Raw genomic sequence first — 17717 nt, forward strand, 5'->3', positions numbered from 1 at the left:
CTGCGAAAGTAACATTCCTTTCAGCACAGTCTGGCCAACATTCTGAATAAACACTTTTGTCCATTCTGGAATTTGCATCTCTTCTGCAGATAAAAGGTAATTTTCCATTCGTTGTTTCAAGCAGTTCTCTTGATCCTACAAAAATTTCATAAAATTTTTGTAGGATCAAGAAAACGATTCACATTTGTTGATCGATTGGTTACCCTCTTCTCCAAAGTCACTCCTTTACAGTTCAGATTTTCAACTGTTGTACAGCTTCACGATAAAAAGGCCCCACCATTGACTTTCCTGTCTTCAAACAGCCGAATCTGCCTTGATATACTGCTATGAGCTTTGTAGAGTGTAATATCCTTTGCTTGCAGTTCAACACTAAGCTCTGACAATTCTCGGAGAGCATCATACATCAATCCAAGATCCAAAACAAAATCAACATTTGTTATTTTCCTCAAAAGGCCTTCATACATTACTCTTTCAGACTTGTATCTGTTTTCATCTTGTTTTGCTGGTATAAAACGAACCACAAGTGCTTCATAATCTTTCCACACCGCAAAAACACTTCTAAAAACTACAAGCCACCCAACGTGTACTTAAAACTCCTCCAATTTTGAAGATTTCCTTGTCATAATCTTCAGCTACTTTGCCTAGTTCTCTGGCATTTTTGGGTGACTGGTGATAGAGACAGTGAAGTTTGTCAAGAAATGACTTGAAGTGGTTAATTTGTTCTGGGAAGTCTTTTTTTATAACATCACCAACAGAGAGCTAGAGTCTATGGTTGGCACAATGCCAAACCAAAATGTGAGGATCACGTTCCTTAAAGCCACTACTGCTTTTTTCATACCCAACATCACAGGCAATGGCAACAAGATTTTTCTTCAAATAATCATGAAACCCCAATTTATTAAGGGTATTCATCAAGCTATGGAAAATACCTTGTGTGGATACATTTTCTAACTCTACAATGTCAATAAAAATATTTGTGCATTGCTCCATATCAGGTAGTATTGTGCATACATATATTATTAATGAAGACAACTGGCTAATAGTGGTGCTTTCGCCAATCAAAAGGGTAATCTCACAGTTTGACTATTATTTTTTTAAAAAGGATTTTTTTTCATTTCAGTTCCAATATGATTTGTTATATTCATACAAGCATTTGTAGAATGTAGAATTCAACCCATGTCACTGCCATTCAATTCTTGGAGGTCAATTTCTGATTCAAAGCCTGAGTTTTCTTTGCAACTTTATATGCTGTTCTGAAGATTTTTACAAGTGACTTCTTTCTCGTGTTCAAATGCTTTTGAATAAGCTACCTCCAGTTTTCGTTCTTTAGCAGATTATATAATTTTAGCGGAAGCAATGTGAGCTGAACTGTTCTTATGATCGTGAATTTTTTTATGTAGTGAAGTCATTTGCTCATTTTTATTCCTACCATAATGAGAAATTTGAATATTCACCCATGGCTTTGAGATATTCATACCTTGCTTATTCCTTTCTACTCCCAAACTTGCAACTTCCATACATATTTTACAGTCAATGTTTTTATTCTCCACCAACAGCCATTCATTTTTGTTGCAAAAATCAGCTTTTTGGTCTAGAGTCTAACAGTCGGGCAGATCTTGTGCGTCTTTACTCGTCGTTGTAGCAAATGTAGCAGGCCCGTGTTTTATCCCTCCAGTTTTTGTATCACTGTCCATCGGGTCGGTTTTTGCCCCATCACTACCACTGTACTTACTGTTCTCGAGCTTTAACTTTTTAGTTGCAGGAGCGAAAGAGAAAAATTGTGTTATTTTATATGTTCATCACGTAAAACTGGTGAAACTTCCATGAAACATGTTAATCTCACTCACCCAAGTTGTAGAAGTGCAACTCTACTTGCGTAGAGAACGTCTACTCGTATGCTTATTCACATAGAAGTTCTGCTTCCCGATAACTACCGTAACTTCCGGCCAACTATCAATTCTAATCGAAAGCTTCGATCTTCGACGTTCAGTGTCAACAATACAAGATGGCAGCACTAGATTGAATGAAGCAAAGATGACCCTTGATTTACGTCATCAACCATAATTGAGAATTTAAAATGGAGGTAGTCCTAGTTTTGAAATACTTATAAAATATGTGTTTAGGGACCATTAAAGTCCTAAAAGTTTACCGGAACGTGTTCCGGACCGTTCCAGCTGAAAAAAAAAAGCCTTGAGTATTACCAATTCTTGCAGTTAGGTCATCCATTATTATAGTATAATCAGAAGGGTTTATTTGATCTATAATCTTTTGTAGTTCTTGATAAAAAAAAGGCATGATGGTAATAATGTCTTTCCTGTGCAACTTATAATCAAGACTGCTCATTACTAATGTCACATTCTAACTAAATGATGTAAATAAATTCACATTCATATGGAAAGTGTAAATTCATGTTTATTATATTACTGTTGTAGTGATATAATCTCGACCAGTTCAGGACACAACATCATACAAAACATTTAAAGTAATATGCAATCTAATTTTTGATCAAGATAAAAATGAGTATCACAATGAAAAGAAAAATGAGTATAAAAGTTTAAACAAGGAAATTAGAGCAGGTTTCAGATATGAACTGAAGACTCAAACCTAAAAAATACTATTGGAGAAAAAATTAATACCTTTGAAAGCATGAACCAAACCTTCAAGACTAGGTGATGTAACTGAAAAAAAAAAAAAAAACACCGACTCTGCAAGAGAAGTATGTGATGAAGTTGTGTTCAATGAAATCAAAACAACATAAACTCAAGAAAAGAGGCATTCCTGGAAAAGAAGGTTATACTGAAGGTGCATTCCAGTAAGTCAGAATGTGCTTTAAAAAAAATATAGAGAAAAATGTAAGAAAGTTAAATCACCTATAAACAAAAGTGATTGTAAGATTTCTGTAAGAAATAGTATGTGAAAGACTAATAAGAAATACAAGCAAATAATTCCCAATTCATTATCCAACAAAGATAAAAGAGCCAAAACACATCTCTTAAACATTTCAAGGAATATATATATATATATATATATATATATATATATATATATATATATTTTTTTTTAAATCAGATTATATTAGTTATATATAAAAGATCACAATCACAAACATGTAGGCAACCATCAAGATACTAACCAATAAAAACAAAGAAAATCCCACTGATCCATGATATAACACAGTACCAACAATTTATTCTCATTTCTTTGTCTAAGCTGAATTTTTTGATTTAATTGGATCTGTTATTCAAAATACTTCTCATTAAACACTGATAGTAAAATTTCTTTTGTATTTTTAAATTTCTCCACTAAAATTAATTTTACAGTGTTGGAGTTATTTTAATGTAGCAGCTAACACGTTAGTTCTTCTCCTCCTCAAGGATTAGGCATTTGACTGTTCCAGCCTCACTGATCTTCCTTCCTCTCCCCACCCCCCTTTTGGTCTTTTATCCACTTCTTTTAGTAGCTGATATCTTTCCATCCTAAATAAATGATTTTTCCAGATGTACACGTAGGTTTCTGTGGTTAAGCAGTTCTGCAAGACGTTTTCAGTATTGAGACCACGTTGTAATATAAGGAATTTATTAAAAATACACAATTAAAACCCGACAAGTTTCGTGCATCGTAAGACTTACGTCATCAGGGGTAGTAGTACATAAACGTTTCACACAACAAAAGCCTATTAACAATTAATTACACATAATAGATGTATAATTAATTTTTTTTAGTAAGATATCTATGTTTTTTATACCTTCATCATGATCATCATTATCAAATTCCTGCCATGTACCCTCAAGGGGTATACTGGATATGATAGTACTACATGAAAAATTTACATCATCAGTAACTTCCTATCTACAATTTTCCTCCAAATCAGTTTGTTGCTTGTCAAGACTCGAACATTATCAGATCTTATATTTCTATTGTCTAAGGCACTTTGTACCATATCAGTCCACCTATATCTTGGTCTTCCTCTGGGTCGTTTTGCTGCCAACCTGGCAGAGAACACTTGTTTTGCTAATCTTTCTTCACCCATTCTGTTTAAGTGACCATACCACCTCAGATTAGCTCTGCTAATGCATTCCTGGATGTTGACAATGTCAAGTTCTTTCCTAATATTCTCATTTTTAATATGATATTGCCATTGATGCCATCTGTTCACGCCTCTAATCTTTCTCAGGACTCTCATATCTACGGTCTCTAGTCTTGGGTCAAGTGTTTTACTTCTGACCCAGCTCTCAGATCCATGAGTTAAAACTGGTTTGAACACTGTCTTGTATACAGCTAAATTTAGTGTTCCGACTAATTTCTCTCTTATTCCATATGAATTTATTCAATTGACTTCCCACCATACCAGCTTTGCTGATTCTGTTGTCTATTTCTAGATTTAATTTACCATCTTCAGTAAAAATCGTGCCAAAGTAGCTGAAATGTTTTACTTGTTCCACAGGTTCTCCATTCACAACACAGTTAACATTTTCAACAATTCTACCTATTTTCATTGCCTTAGTCTTTTAATGCTCACCTTCATACCATATCTATTACAACAGTTATTCATTTAGTCAGGGAATCTTGCAAACTTGTAGCGGATTTATTTAGAAGTATAACATTGTCTGCATAAAGCAAAGAGCTGACATTAACACCTCCAATTCTGATATCATATTTAATACCACTTTCCTTCATAATGTGATCCATATAGATAATGAATAACAGAAGGGTACATCCATGTCTGGCATCACATTTAACATTAAACCATCTTCCTGTACTTCCTTCAATTCTAACTGATGACTTACAACTCAAATAAAGACTAAGTATTGCTTGATATAAGGCCCCATTGACACCATATAACTGTAGCATATTGAATAGCTTCTCTCTTGGCACCTTGTCATGTGCCTTTTCCAGATCGACATAACTTAAATACAGATCTTTGTTCTATTCCCATGCTTTCTCAACTATTTGTCGTAAAGTGAAGATCTGATCCTGAGAGCCTCTATTTGGCCTGAATCCAGCTTGTTCTTCACCAAGCTTTTCTTCCACAATTCTTCTCAACTGTTTCTCAAGTATGCTTACATAGATCTTGCCAGGAACACTCAGTAGAGAAATACCTCTGTAATTCTCACATTCAGTTTTATTTCCCTTTTTATATATGGGTACTATTAGAGCTCTACTCCAATCGTCAGGAATTTGTTCCTCTGTCCAGGCCTTCTGAACTATGCAGTGCAGCCACTGTAAGACTTTCATACCACCATACTTCAGCATTTCTGGTCGAATATCATCTACTCCTGCTGCCTTTCCACATTTCAAGCATTTGATGGCTTTTTGTACTTAAGTACGGATATGTATTTCTGAATGTATGCCTGCTGAGTGTGTTTTATCACTGTGCTATCACTGCTTGTTTCATTTAGCAATGTTTCGAAGTAATTACTCCATACTTCAAGGATATCTTTTTTTCCCGTTTTCATGTCATCTTTATCATCTCTAACTCCTTTTACAACACTCTTTCCTCCATTTCTAAGCTTCTTCAACAACCTCCAGAATATGTTACCACCTTCTTGATATTTATTTTCTATCTTCTTGCCAAAGTCCTCCCATGACTTTTGTTTAGCTAGTTTTACACATTGCTAGTTGTTGCTATCATGTTCTGTGGAAACGTGCTATATCCCAGGTCTGTGGCAGTTAAATTTTTGATGAAAACAGACCATACTTGATGTAAAATTAAGCCTCGAGTTTTACTGCATCGGGGATCATACAAATTTGTGAGGCTTCTTTAAATTTTTTTGTGAAACAGTTATCAATATGGCATTTTTGTTTGTTGCCAGAGTACTTGATGGCCAGTAGTGGTTGTGTGGAATGCCAAGCCTGATTTATATTCTCTTCTTTTATTTTTTTTTATGTCTTTTACATGTTTATGCGGTTCTCTCCTGACCTTCATGTCTGGCCTACATAACAAATGCCACAAAAGCAGTCAGTGAATCTAACAGATGCCTAGTTTTTTTCATGGGGTGATGTGGAGGCTTTGGTGGATGTAGGAATCTCGATATTTTTTGTAAAGGTAAAAAATAGCCACTTTTATGTTGTGCTCGTTAAGCAACACAGTCACTTTACCTGTGATGCATAAATGTAAGGCAGCATGATTGCATTCTTGATATCTTGTTTGAGATGCTCACTGCCAACTACGAGTATACTCATAGTTGGTATATGAGCCTCACAAGCCAACTACGAATATACTTGCATGTCGATTACTGACCTCCTATGCCAAGCAAGAGTTAACTTGTAGTATAAGCACGTTAATTTGAACCCTTGGCTTGTGAATAAAGTGGAGAGCACATCTGGGGGGGGGGGGGGCTTGATAGAAGGAAAATAATTTCAGCAAAAGTATAGTATATTATAAGAGGTACTGTTGCATAAACTGTGTATTTATTAATGCAAATAAAAGAATTTTTTGAAGTTTTTTCAAGATATACATATATTTATATACGATATATCATCATCTGAGTCATCGCTAGAGTCGTCTGTAGGATTATAATCATCTTCGGAATCGGAACCACATAATTCATTCCATTCATCATCACTCATATTAGCGTAAGCTTCTAATTCTTCATCGGTAAGCTTTCTTTTACTGGCCATCGCATAATTGAAGGTTTTTATTTAGATAATTTTAAATAATTGCAAGACTAGACGCAATAAACCTTACTGCACTAAATGCTGAACATCACTGACTCTGAACTCAAGTTACACAGTCGTCAGCGCAAGTAAGACATAGGTGGGAGGGTGATACAAGATTACTCATAGTTGGTGTATGAAACAAGATTCTGTCTGATAAGCCAGAATCAACAAGGTCAGTACAAGTTATAGAAGTGAAAGTGCTTGGCGTGTAGTATCAAACTATGACCGAGGAGCATGGCAGTGAACATGTTAAGTAAGGGTGTTGCAGGAGCTGTATTAAGAATTTTTCCAATTGTCTTGGGTACCCTAACCATTAAGCGAGAGGTTCTATTTCAGATAGTGCAGTTCTTCTTTCCTTTTAATTGGTGTGCTTGATATATTTTATGCCCTATCTCGTAAAGTTTTAATTATGCCTATCTTTTGCAATGGGTGGTGGTGTAAAGCAGCATTTAAAAATCTTCCTGTTGTGGTAGGTTTTCTGTATATAAAGAAGGATAACCTTTTTTCCTCTTCGTTTACTTTGATAAGGATACTAAGAAAGGTAATTTTTTTGTGCTGTTCTAGTTCAATAGTGGATTTTATAATGAGATGCAAGTTGTTTAGATAATCTTTGAAAGCAATAAGCTCATCCATCGTTCCTGACCAAATGACGAAAATATCGACATAACGTAATCAAACTTTTGGTTTTTTCTGATAGGTTTTTAATGCATTAGTTTTGAAATTTTCCATAAACAGATTGGCTAGGGCTGGAGAAAGGGGAAAACCTATAGCAAGTCCTTCTTTTTGTTCCAATATTTGTCTTGAAATAAGAAAAAAGTGTTTTCCATGCAGTGTATGAATAGTCCTACAGTGTCCAGTGGGAAATGATTTACAAGTAGATCCACTGTGTCATTTCTGAGTACACTGGTGAAGAGACTGACTATATCGAAACTTGCTAAGATGTCTGAAAGTTCTATATTTATATTTTTTACCTTTTCAATGAAATGCTAACTATTCTTTACAAATGATTCTGTTTTTCCTGTGTGTGACGATATCACGTTTGACAGATATTTCGCATTATGGAAAATTTATAAAAAGCAATGCAATAAAAATTAGGGCTTAATTTTATATCAAGTATGGTCTGCTTTCATCAAAAATTTAACTGGCACAGACCTAGGATATAACACATGTAATACAACAGAACATGACAGCAACAACTAGCAATGTTCAAATACACATACAGTAACGAATTTATCATTTGTATTCTGGTTTATCAATTATTTAACAGTTGAAGTTATAAAAAAAACATCTAATATGTGTAATAAATCGTTAATAGGCTTTTGTTGTATAAAACTTATGGACCATTATCCCTGATGATGTAAGTCTTATGACGCATGAAACTTGTCGGGTTTTAATTGCTTATTTTAAATAAACTCCTTATGTTACAATGTGGTCTCAATACCAAAAAATTCCTACAGAATGCTCCTTCCATTTTTCTCTGTATTCCTTGATATTTTCCATCATCATCACCATCAAATTCCTGCCATATACCCTCAAGGGGTGTACAGGATATGACAGTACTACATGAAAAATTTACATCATTACTAACTTCCTATCTACAATTTTCCTCCAAATCAGTCTGTTACTTGTCAAGACTCCAACATTATCAGATCTTATATTTCTATCGTCTCAGGCACTTTGTACCATATCAATCCACCTATATCTTGGTCTTCCTCTGGGTCGTTTTGCTGCCAACCTGGCAGAGAACACTTGTTTTGCTAATCTTTCCTCGCCCATTCTGTTTAAGTGACCATACCACCTGAGATTAGCTCTGCTAATGCATTCCTGGATGTTGACAATGTCAAGTTCTTTCCTAATATCCTCATGTTTAATATGATATTGCCATTGATGCCATCTGTTCACGCGTCTAATCTTTCTCAGGACTCTCATATCTGCGGTCTCTAGTCTTTGGTCAAGTGTTTTACTTCTGACCCAGCTCTCAGATCCAAAAGTTAAAACTGGTTTGAACACTGTCTTGTATACAGCTAATTTAGTGTTCTGACTAATTTCTCTCTTATTCCATATGAATTTATTCCATTGACTTCCCACCATACTAGCTTTGCTGATTCTGTTGTCTATTTCTATATTTAATTTACTATCTTCAGTAAAAATGGGCCTAAGTAGCTGAAATGTTTTACTTGTTCCACAGGTTCTCCATTCACAACACAGTTGACATTTTCAATGATTCTGCCTATTTTCATTGTCTTTGTCTTTTTATTGCTAACCTTCCCATATCTATTACAGCAGCTATTCAATTTAGTCAGAGAATCTTGCAGATTTGTAGCGGATTTATTTAGAAGTATAACATCATCCGCATAAAGCAAAGAGCTGACATTAACATCTCCAATTTTGACATCAGGTTTAATATCACTTTCCTTCATAATGTGATCCATATAGATAATGAATAACAGAGGGGATAATGTATATCCTTGTCTCACACCAGATTTAACATTAAACCATCTTCCTGTACTTCCTTCAATTCTAACTGATGACTTACAACTCAAATAAAGACTAAGTATTGCTTGATATAAGGCCCCATTGACACCATATAACTGCAGCGTATTGAATAGCTTCTCTCTTGGCACCTTGTCATATGCCTTTTCCAAATCGACAAAACTTAAATACAGATCTTTGTTATATTCCCATGCTTTCTCGCCTATTTGTCGTAAAGTGAAGATCTGATCCTGACAGCCCCTCTATTTGGCCTGAATCCAGCTTGTTCTTCACCAAGCTTTTCTTCCACAATTCTTCTCAACCGTTTCTCAAGTATACTTGCATAGATCTTGCCAGGAACACTCAGTAGGGAAATACCTCTGTAATTCTCACATTCAGTTTTATTTCCCTTTTTATATATGGGTACTATGAGAGCTCTACTCCAATAATTGGGAATTCGTCCCTCAGTCCAGGCTTTCTGAACTATGCAGTGTAGCCACTGTAAGACTTTTATACCACCATACTTCAGCATTTCTAGTCGAATATCATCTACTCCTGCTGCCTTTCCACATTTCAAGCCTTTGATGGCTTTTTCTACTTCAAGTATGGATATGTATTCCTGACTGCATGCCTGGTCAGTGTTTTTTTATCACTGTGCTGTCATCACTGCTTGTTTCATTTAGCAGTTTTTCAAAGTAATTACTCCATACTTCAAGGATATCTTTTTCTCCTGTTTTCATGTCACCTTTATCATCTCTAACCCCTTTTACAGCACTCTTTCCTCCATTCCTAAGCTTCTTCAACAACCTCCAGAATATGCCACCTTCTTGATATTTATTTTCTATATTCTTGCCAGAGTCCTCCCATGACTTTTGTTTAGCTAGTTTTACACACTGTTTAGCTTTCTTACATTTGTCTCTGTATTCTGTAAGAGTAAAAGCTGACTTATTTGCCAGGAACTTTTGATATGCTTTCTTCTTTTCCTTCACTGCCTCTTTAACTTCCTGTGTCCACCAGGGAGTTCTGATTTTTTTATCCTTGCAGACAACCTCACCACATGCCTCTCTGGCTGAATCAATCAGGGTTTTCTTCAAGGCTTGCCACTGAATCTCAAAGGTTTGGTTCCTGTTCTCAAACTGTTTCACTTTTCCTTCAATAATTCTTTGTATTTTAGTCTATAGTTCACATCTGAGAGCTGCTCAACTTTTATTCGCTTTAAAACTTTCTTACATGTCATTCTTTTCAATATGAAATTCAATTTTATCCTGCTCAAGACTAAATAGTGATCACTTCCAATTTGAAATCCTCTGTACACTCTGGTGTCCTGCACCAGGGAGAAAACATCACTATCAACAATAACATAGTCAATGAGACTTTTCTTATTCCTAGCCTCTTCTCTCCATGTGAATTTGTGCACATTTTTATGTTGGAACATGATGTTAGTAATAACCAGTCCATGTCCTGAGCAGAAATCCAACAGATATTTGCCATTTTTATTAGCTTTGCTCTTTTCTCCAAATTTTCCCAAAATATTTTGTATGTCTCACAATCATTTCCTACTCTGCTATTTAGATCCCCAACAAGGACCAACTTTTCCTTTTTCATTGTGTCAGTTGCTTTTTCTAAAGCCTCAAAAAATTCCTCCACTTCTACCTTAGTAGAACCTTCTATGGGACCATAGGCACAAATAAGTCTCATTGTCCAGTTCCCCATTCTCATATTTGTCCACATTACTCTACTTGAGACTGACTGCCATTCAAGAAGATTAGCTTCGAATTTTGTGTTGAATACTATGGCTACTCCTTCTTTTCCTTGATTGTCATTGCCTGAATATAACATTTTGTATTTATTGCTCAGAAAGATCTCACCAGTTTTGGTCTTTTTTGTTTCAGTCAACCCTATTATGTCGATCTGGTACTTATCTAATTCCTCAGCTAGCTCCATTTCTTTGCCATTCAGGCTTCTTACGTTGATAGTACCGATCTTTAACTCTGGTGATATTGAGTTGGGGTTTGTTTTCAGATTTGTTCTAGTAGCTGACTTTTCACTGTTCGCCTTGGTTCCCTGGCGAAAACAACGGGGGCCTTGTTTAACCGGGCGACGCCCCAGCCGGCATGAAATTTTGTCATGTTGTACCATCATTTTTTATTTTGGTTTAACCAATAAGAATACAATTTGGTCGGCTAAATCCAAAATTGCCAGACCATCCTCGTTCGTTCAGTATCAAAGTAGATACCCAACAGGGTGCACCACGAGAAGGTGAGGATTGGACATTAGGTCAGAAGCCCTGGTCGGTTCTCTGCATTCCTTTAAAGGCTATGTGGAGGTCTCCTCTCAGTTATACAGCTTTGACCCTTAAGCACCCTGATATTTTCCATTTACATTGTAAATATCTACTCTCTTCTGATGTCTTCATCTTTTATATGGTGCAATTTTGTGCACCCTTTAATGAGTAACTCTTTACCACATATTCAGTATAAATAAAAAAATAAAAAAAGAATTACTGAATTAAATTTCACTCAAGCATTTTAGAAATAATGTAAATTTGCAATTTCCTTTCAATGTAGGTTACTTTTTTTTTAACATCCTGACAAAACAATTCAAACGGAACTTTGTATTACATTAAAAATATATTCGAATTACCAAACAACTTATTATTATAATAATTATCCAATATTCATCAAAAACAACTATGGTATTTCCATATTTAATTAACAAGATGACTGACAACAGTAGTATATAAAGTATTACCATGCCAGATAAAAATTATTACCATATAATGTAACAATAGTGGTTCCTTAAATTTTAAGATAAAATATTTTAATTGTGCACCATTCTAAAATAATCTTGTAATTACAATTTTTCATATGTTACAATAAATGAAATCCACTAGATAAGCAAAATCACCTACTTTTATACACTGTTCAGCAAGATCTTTGCTTGTGCGTGACGACACATCAGCAACAACTAATCTATTGCACATTGCCTTAATTGCACCATCTACAGCAACAATACGACGGGTACATTCAGCTGACACATCTAAGTAATAAGTAATAGCTCGAGCAGTGACTTCTAATACGTTATCAGGTGCACATTCATCCAAAAATATACGACAAAGAGCAGGTAAAAAAGTACGTGGTGGACAACTAAAATATATATAAAAAAAACATTTTTGAACAAGAAAAAGTTATTCTTTGTTTGAAGATAAAAGGAAAACAGAATTATGACAGAAAAATATACACAATATTTTGGCTATACCATTCTGTAATACATGCAGACTACATTAGAAATAAATGTCACAATAAAATTAAGATAACCTCTCTATAGTTCAGTTTAGTTCAAATGATCTAAACTTCTTCCTTTTATTTTCAGTATTTAAGTAGCTGTCATTATGTGCATAAAATGAAAATCAAACTGGTTAGTATACAGTAAGCGGATCCTCTTAAATAATGATATACTTTTTGATCAGCATTTCTGCCCTCCCAACCTATAAAGTGTCACAGAACTTCAGATTACTTAAGAAATTTTTGGTTAGCATCAAAAGTTAACTAAAATTTGTTTTTCTAAGTTCTGTAATTACAAATATATATATACATATTGACATAAAAGAAATCAAAACTGAATTTTATTCATCTTCATTATTTTTAATTAATTATTTTAAATATGTAAAGCAAAATTGTGAGATTTTCAATTTTTTTAAGAATCAGCTTCAAGAGAATGAAATGATTTCTTTGAGACAAGGTTCTAGATAAACATACACTTGCTTGATCCAAAATATGACATTTTTAGGACTCTATTGCCTTCAAAAGTGTAACTTCATTTCAGGATATATTCAAAGAAAATTACAGGCATGTCTCAAACATGTTTTGGAAGTAGCTTCTGCATATATCAAAACTTAAAAATGTTAAAGATAGTGTTACACTAAATGCAGCCACAAACTTGACTTACTTGCCTGTTTGCTTACTTGGGAAAAAAGGATTGTACACCTAGCTTATAAAATTGCTTGTTATCTTTAACATAATATATACCCAAGGTAAAAACTTTCTACAAAACTTAAAAATGATATAAACTTCTCCAATAATCAACAGGATTCAAATATTAGACCATGTCACTCAGATGCCATATTTCAATTAATATAGAAACAACATAAAATGCATGCAACGCAATTCATTTTTCCTCTTCCAATCCATAATAAAATAAAATATTTTATGTATAATAAAATAAAGTGTATGTGTTCTAGATATAGCTAGAATATATTGAAATTATTTTATTACAGATAGAAAATATAAATTTTATTTTTGAACTTACAATAAATTACAATAAAAAGTTACAATAAATAAAATATAAATTTTATTTATTGTAACTTTTTTTTTTTTTTGTAGGTTTCATAGTATGGACATGCATACAGAATGCCTACTAACAGGTTTCCTCAAATTCTACAAAATGGAAGAGTAGAAGGAAAGACCCAGAAGAAATGGAAGAAAACATCAAGAGTATAAGTGGCCTGAACTCTTACAGAAAGTTCAATAACTTGGCTGCCAATAGACTGGACTAGAAAATTATCATTTGTGGTAGCCACAACCTGGCCTTTGGCAGATGAGGAAGATGATGTTTCACAGGTGCGCTTTTACTGACTGAAGATGTCCAGGTGATATGTTATCTCAGGGAAATGATCACAATCATATTCCTTACTAAACTGACAATGTGTTTGTAAACAATCCATAGTACATATTACACTTTAAAGGTTTGAATGTGCTCCATGGTTTACAAAATAAAATAAAATCCAATTGGATTACATAGAGAAAACAGAGGACATAACAGTGGTACTTTCCAACAGGCTATCTCTTTGGATATAATTATTATTACGGGCAACTCCATGGAGTCCTTAGACTCATCGAGGGAGGCCCTAACATCATGTCAAGAACAACTATTCGACATTCACACAGTATCTATCATACCTTGCCGTGAACTCATTCACAGTCATGGCACCCATAACAGACTTTGGTAGCTTATTCCACTCATTCACCACTCTCCAAGTAAAAAAACCTAGCTCCCATGTATGGCCCCTAGTCCTCCCACCACCAGTCCTATTCTCAAAAATATCTTCTGAATTAATCTTATAGAAACCCTTCAATAATTTGAACATCTCAAACATATCATCCTTTTTCTGCCTATCAACCAATTTCTGCAACCCACAAATCTTCAATCTGTTCTCATAAGGTTCATTCCATAGACCTGCTATCATCTTGGTCACTTGTCTTTGGAGCCTCTCCACCTCCTCTCCATCAAGAAGAAACCCTGGCAGCCATATCCGGGCAATGTATCAACAATGTTCATGTATCACAAAGTACTAAATATCAACATTCCAAGGTAGGGATGTACTGTCTTTTTGATAAGTAACACTTGGATAGAAAAAACTACAACCTATTCAAGTTAAATACAATCAGCTGCTCCTTGTCAAGTCAAACCTGCCTTCCCATGGTGTGGCCTGTTTCCACAAAAGGGACTCAGATGAATTCCAGCAAGTATTCTCCTGCAAAAGGATATCTTCCTGGTTACAAGAAATACTAACTAGACAAACTCACCTGCTGAAACATCACCACTTGTCTTATTGGAGAAGTGAAATGGCAAATGCCATGTTTGGTCTCCAGTTTGTTCCTGCCACTTTTTTCCATGCAGAGTGCTAACCCCTTCAAAAGCATGCCAATCATACTTAAGAGACCAAAAACCTCCTCCATATTCATAGTACATAAGCAAAAACAGAAGTTCTACAGGCCAGCCATTAGATAATGTACAGACTTTGAACATGTCAGTAACAAGTCAAGAGATAACTGGCACATAATCCTGCTGCAACATATTCCCCTTCACTTCCTCTGGTTACGCTCAGAGAGAAAAAGTAGCAATGAGGGAAGCACTGTTAAAGCCACGTCATGGCAAAGTCACTCTCTGTATGGATGTGATGTCCAAGAGTATCTCCTCTCACTGCACATCCCCAATGTATGCTTCCATCAACCATAAATGAAACATACATTGATAGTGATACTATGATGACTAAGCCAAATCTTCTCTTCGAAACCAATCCCAACAAATATCAAAATCACCATTAAAACTCTCTTTCACATGTGCTTTACCAATATCTGTGGTATCATCCAGATTATAATACCTACTCTTGACAGAAACCGAAATTCCAGCTACATTTACCACTGTCAAAATTACACACGTAATGATTCCTTTCACTGCAAGGGCGACATCTGTGCCTTTGTGAGATCTGACATTTTTGTCGCAGAATTGCTAATTTAGAATCATTCTTTGCTTATCTCCTCTGGCTCAAGATTTTCTTGCCCCATTTAGTAACATTCATCTGCTACATTTGCCAATCTCCAAAATTTGAAAATACTCTGATCTCTTCACCTATCTCTTGATGAAGCTCAACCATCTGCAATCCAGCTATCCAAATAGCAAAGTCATCTTCCTAGGTGACTAACATCCACAACTTCAAAGTGGCTCCCCCCCCCCCCCCAACACTTCTGACCAAGCTGGATGATAGGCAGGTCTTTGCTATAAGCAATGACCTAATACAAATTGTATATCTACTTACTTGAATCACTAATAACTCTCTTCACTCTAATACTCTTGATCTCTTGTTAACAGTTCTCTTTCCAGATACACTAAAGAGGTCACCTGTCCTCTTGGTAACTTAGGTCACAATCTTGTGCAAGTCTCCTCTCTGAGAGAACATCATTTCTCCAACCATCCCAACCTCATATCTCTAGGCACTACAAAGGTAGCAAGTAATATGATCTCCAAAATTTCTACTCATCCTTTTCATGGTCTGACTATTGCTTCCACACATTTGATGAAAACATCTACTCTGGGCAAGTCAAAGAAATTATCCTCAATGGCATGAAGCATTAACCATTCTACCTGAAATTCCCACTGACTTTCCAACCCTCATCTATAATCAGCCTATGTTGAAGCACACAATAAATGTAAAACAATCATCATCAAATTTAAATTTTGACTTCATAAAGGACAACAGTAAAAAACTTGCATCCTTGTCAAATACAAAAAAAAAAAAAAAGCCTTCTGGTCCCTTACTAAGACCAATGGACACAACTTCTGCTCACCTGCACTTCAACCACTATTTCATCCTAATGGTAGTACCACCATTACATCACTATTTTCCTCCAACTCCTACATAGACAAAGGTAAACTGCTTCAGAATCCGAGCACTGCATGAATTGTAACTTTTTTTTAAACAAAAAAAAAAAAAAAATATCAGAAGAATACTAATCAACTTGACTAAGATTTTCCAGTCCTGCAATGGAATACATTTCCATTGTACTCGAGAGCTATCATCTCTACAATCTTCTATACTTACTGACACTTATCCCCAAGAGTGGAAGCAGTCATATATCCAGCCAAAAAAAAGACTTCATTCCCCCTTTTTATTTCCAAATAAAAAGGGGGAATGAAGTCTACGGTCAACCTATTGACAATCATTATCACCTGAATAAGTATGGATTTGGCCATTCCAAGTCCACAGCTGACCTCAGCCTACATCAACCACTACTGGACACAAGCTACGGAGAGGTTTGGAGAAATCTGCTGCCACACTTGACATGAGGGCTTTACCACTGATGCAGGAGTGACATGAAGCTTTGTTCTATCACCTACATTCTTCTTTCTCCTATACATCAATGACTTACTATCAATCACCACTAATTCTGTTAACAGCTTTGCTGATGACGGTACCCTCCATTTATCTTACTCAATTTGATAAACCATGCAGTACTGAGACATTCTGAGCTTCAACGATCATCTTGAACCAATGCTTTAAACAATGATCTACATACCATGCTTCAACAGGGAGCAGACTATCTCATCACTTTAAATGTGCAGTCTTGCCTTTTATCTTGCAAAAGAGATCTTGGCTCACCTATCTTTACCCTCGGTAATACAGAAATCACCAGACAGGATCAATCCTTCTGGTGATTTCTCTCTCTCTCTCTGCTTGGACTAACATTTACCTCCAGCCTCTCCTCATATAAACACATCAATCGTTTCCTCAGCATCTAAACAACTAGGCATACTGTTTTACTCAAGTTGCTATTTTCATCCATTCAGTCACTAACTATACAAATCCCAAATCCAATTTCCCTAAAACCTCCCTAAAAACTATCAACGGTGTCAAGAAGAAAGCAATTCAGCTCATAGAGGATAGTTTCCTTATAGGTTGCAGTTATTTGCTAACTTCAGCCTCTCTCTCACAAATGCTACGTTTCAACACTCTATTTGTTACAGGTACTTCAATAGTCACTGCTCCACTGAACTGGCAACCTTAACCTTCATTCCTCCATTTTCCACTTGGCCTGTTGAAACAAGAGCAGCAGCTGCCCAGCATTCCTTTTCAGTAGAACTGCTGACAACACACTGAAACTGCTTCCCCTCTTCCTCCTTTATTCCTTCCAGAAGCCTCTGTCTTCTGGAGCATCCTTCCTCAAAAGTATTTTCAAATAACTACAACCTTTCAAGAACAATGACAATAAACTGTTTTCTTAATCATCACCTGCACATTGGTTGGA

General features: G+C 35.5%; 1 protein-coding gene across 9 annotated transcripts in view; it reads right to left on the reverse strand.

Moving 5' to 3' along the window:
- The window catches only part of Ufd4 (ubiquitin fusion-degradation 4-like), an 831523-nt gene that overhangs the window by 790252 nt on the left and 23554 nt on the right, over nucleotides 1-17717 (reverse strand). For all 9 annotated transcript variants that reach the window (XM_090399614.1, XM_090399612.1, XM_090399618.1 and 6 more), the window contains exon 2: nucleotides 12044-12278. In XM_090399614.1, the coding sequence (XP_090255740.1) occupies nucleotides 12044-12278 (235 nt within the window). The remainder of the gene's footprint in view (nucleotides 1-12043; nucleotides 12279-17717) is intronic.

Source organism: Typopeltis vanoorti, chromosome 10 (assembly GCF_054136105.1).
Source record: "Typopeltis vanoorti isolate ZY-2024b chromosome 10, IOZ_Tvanoo_1.0, whole genome shotgun sequence".
NCBI classification, from domain to species: Eukaryota; Metazoa; Arthropoda; class Arachnida; order Uropygi; family Thelyphonidae; genus Typopeltis; species Typopeltis vanoorti.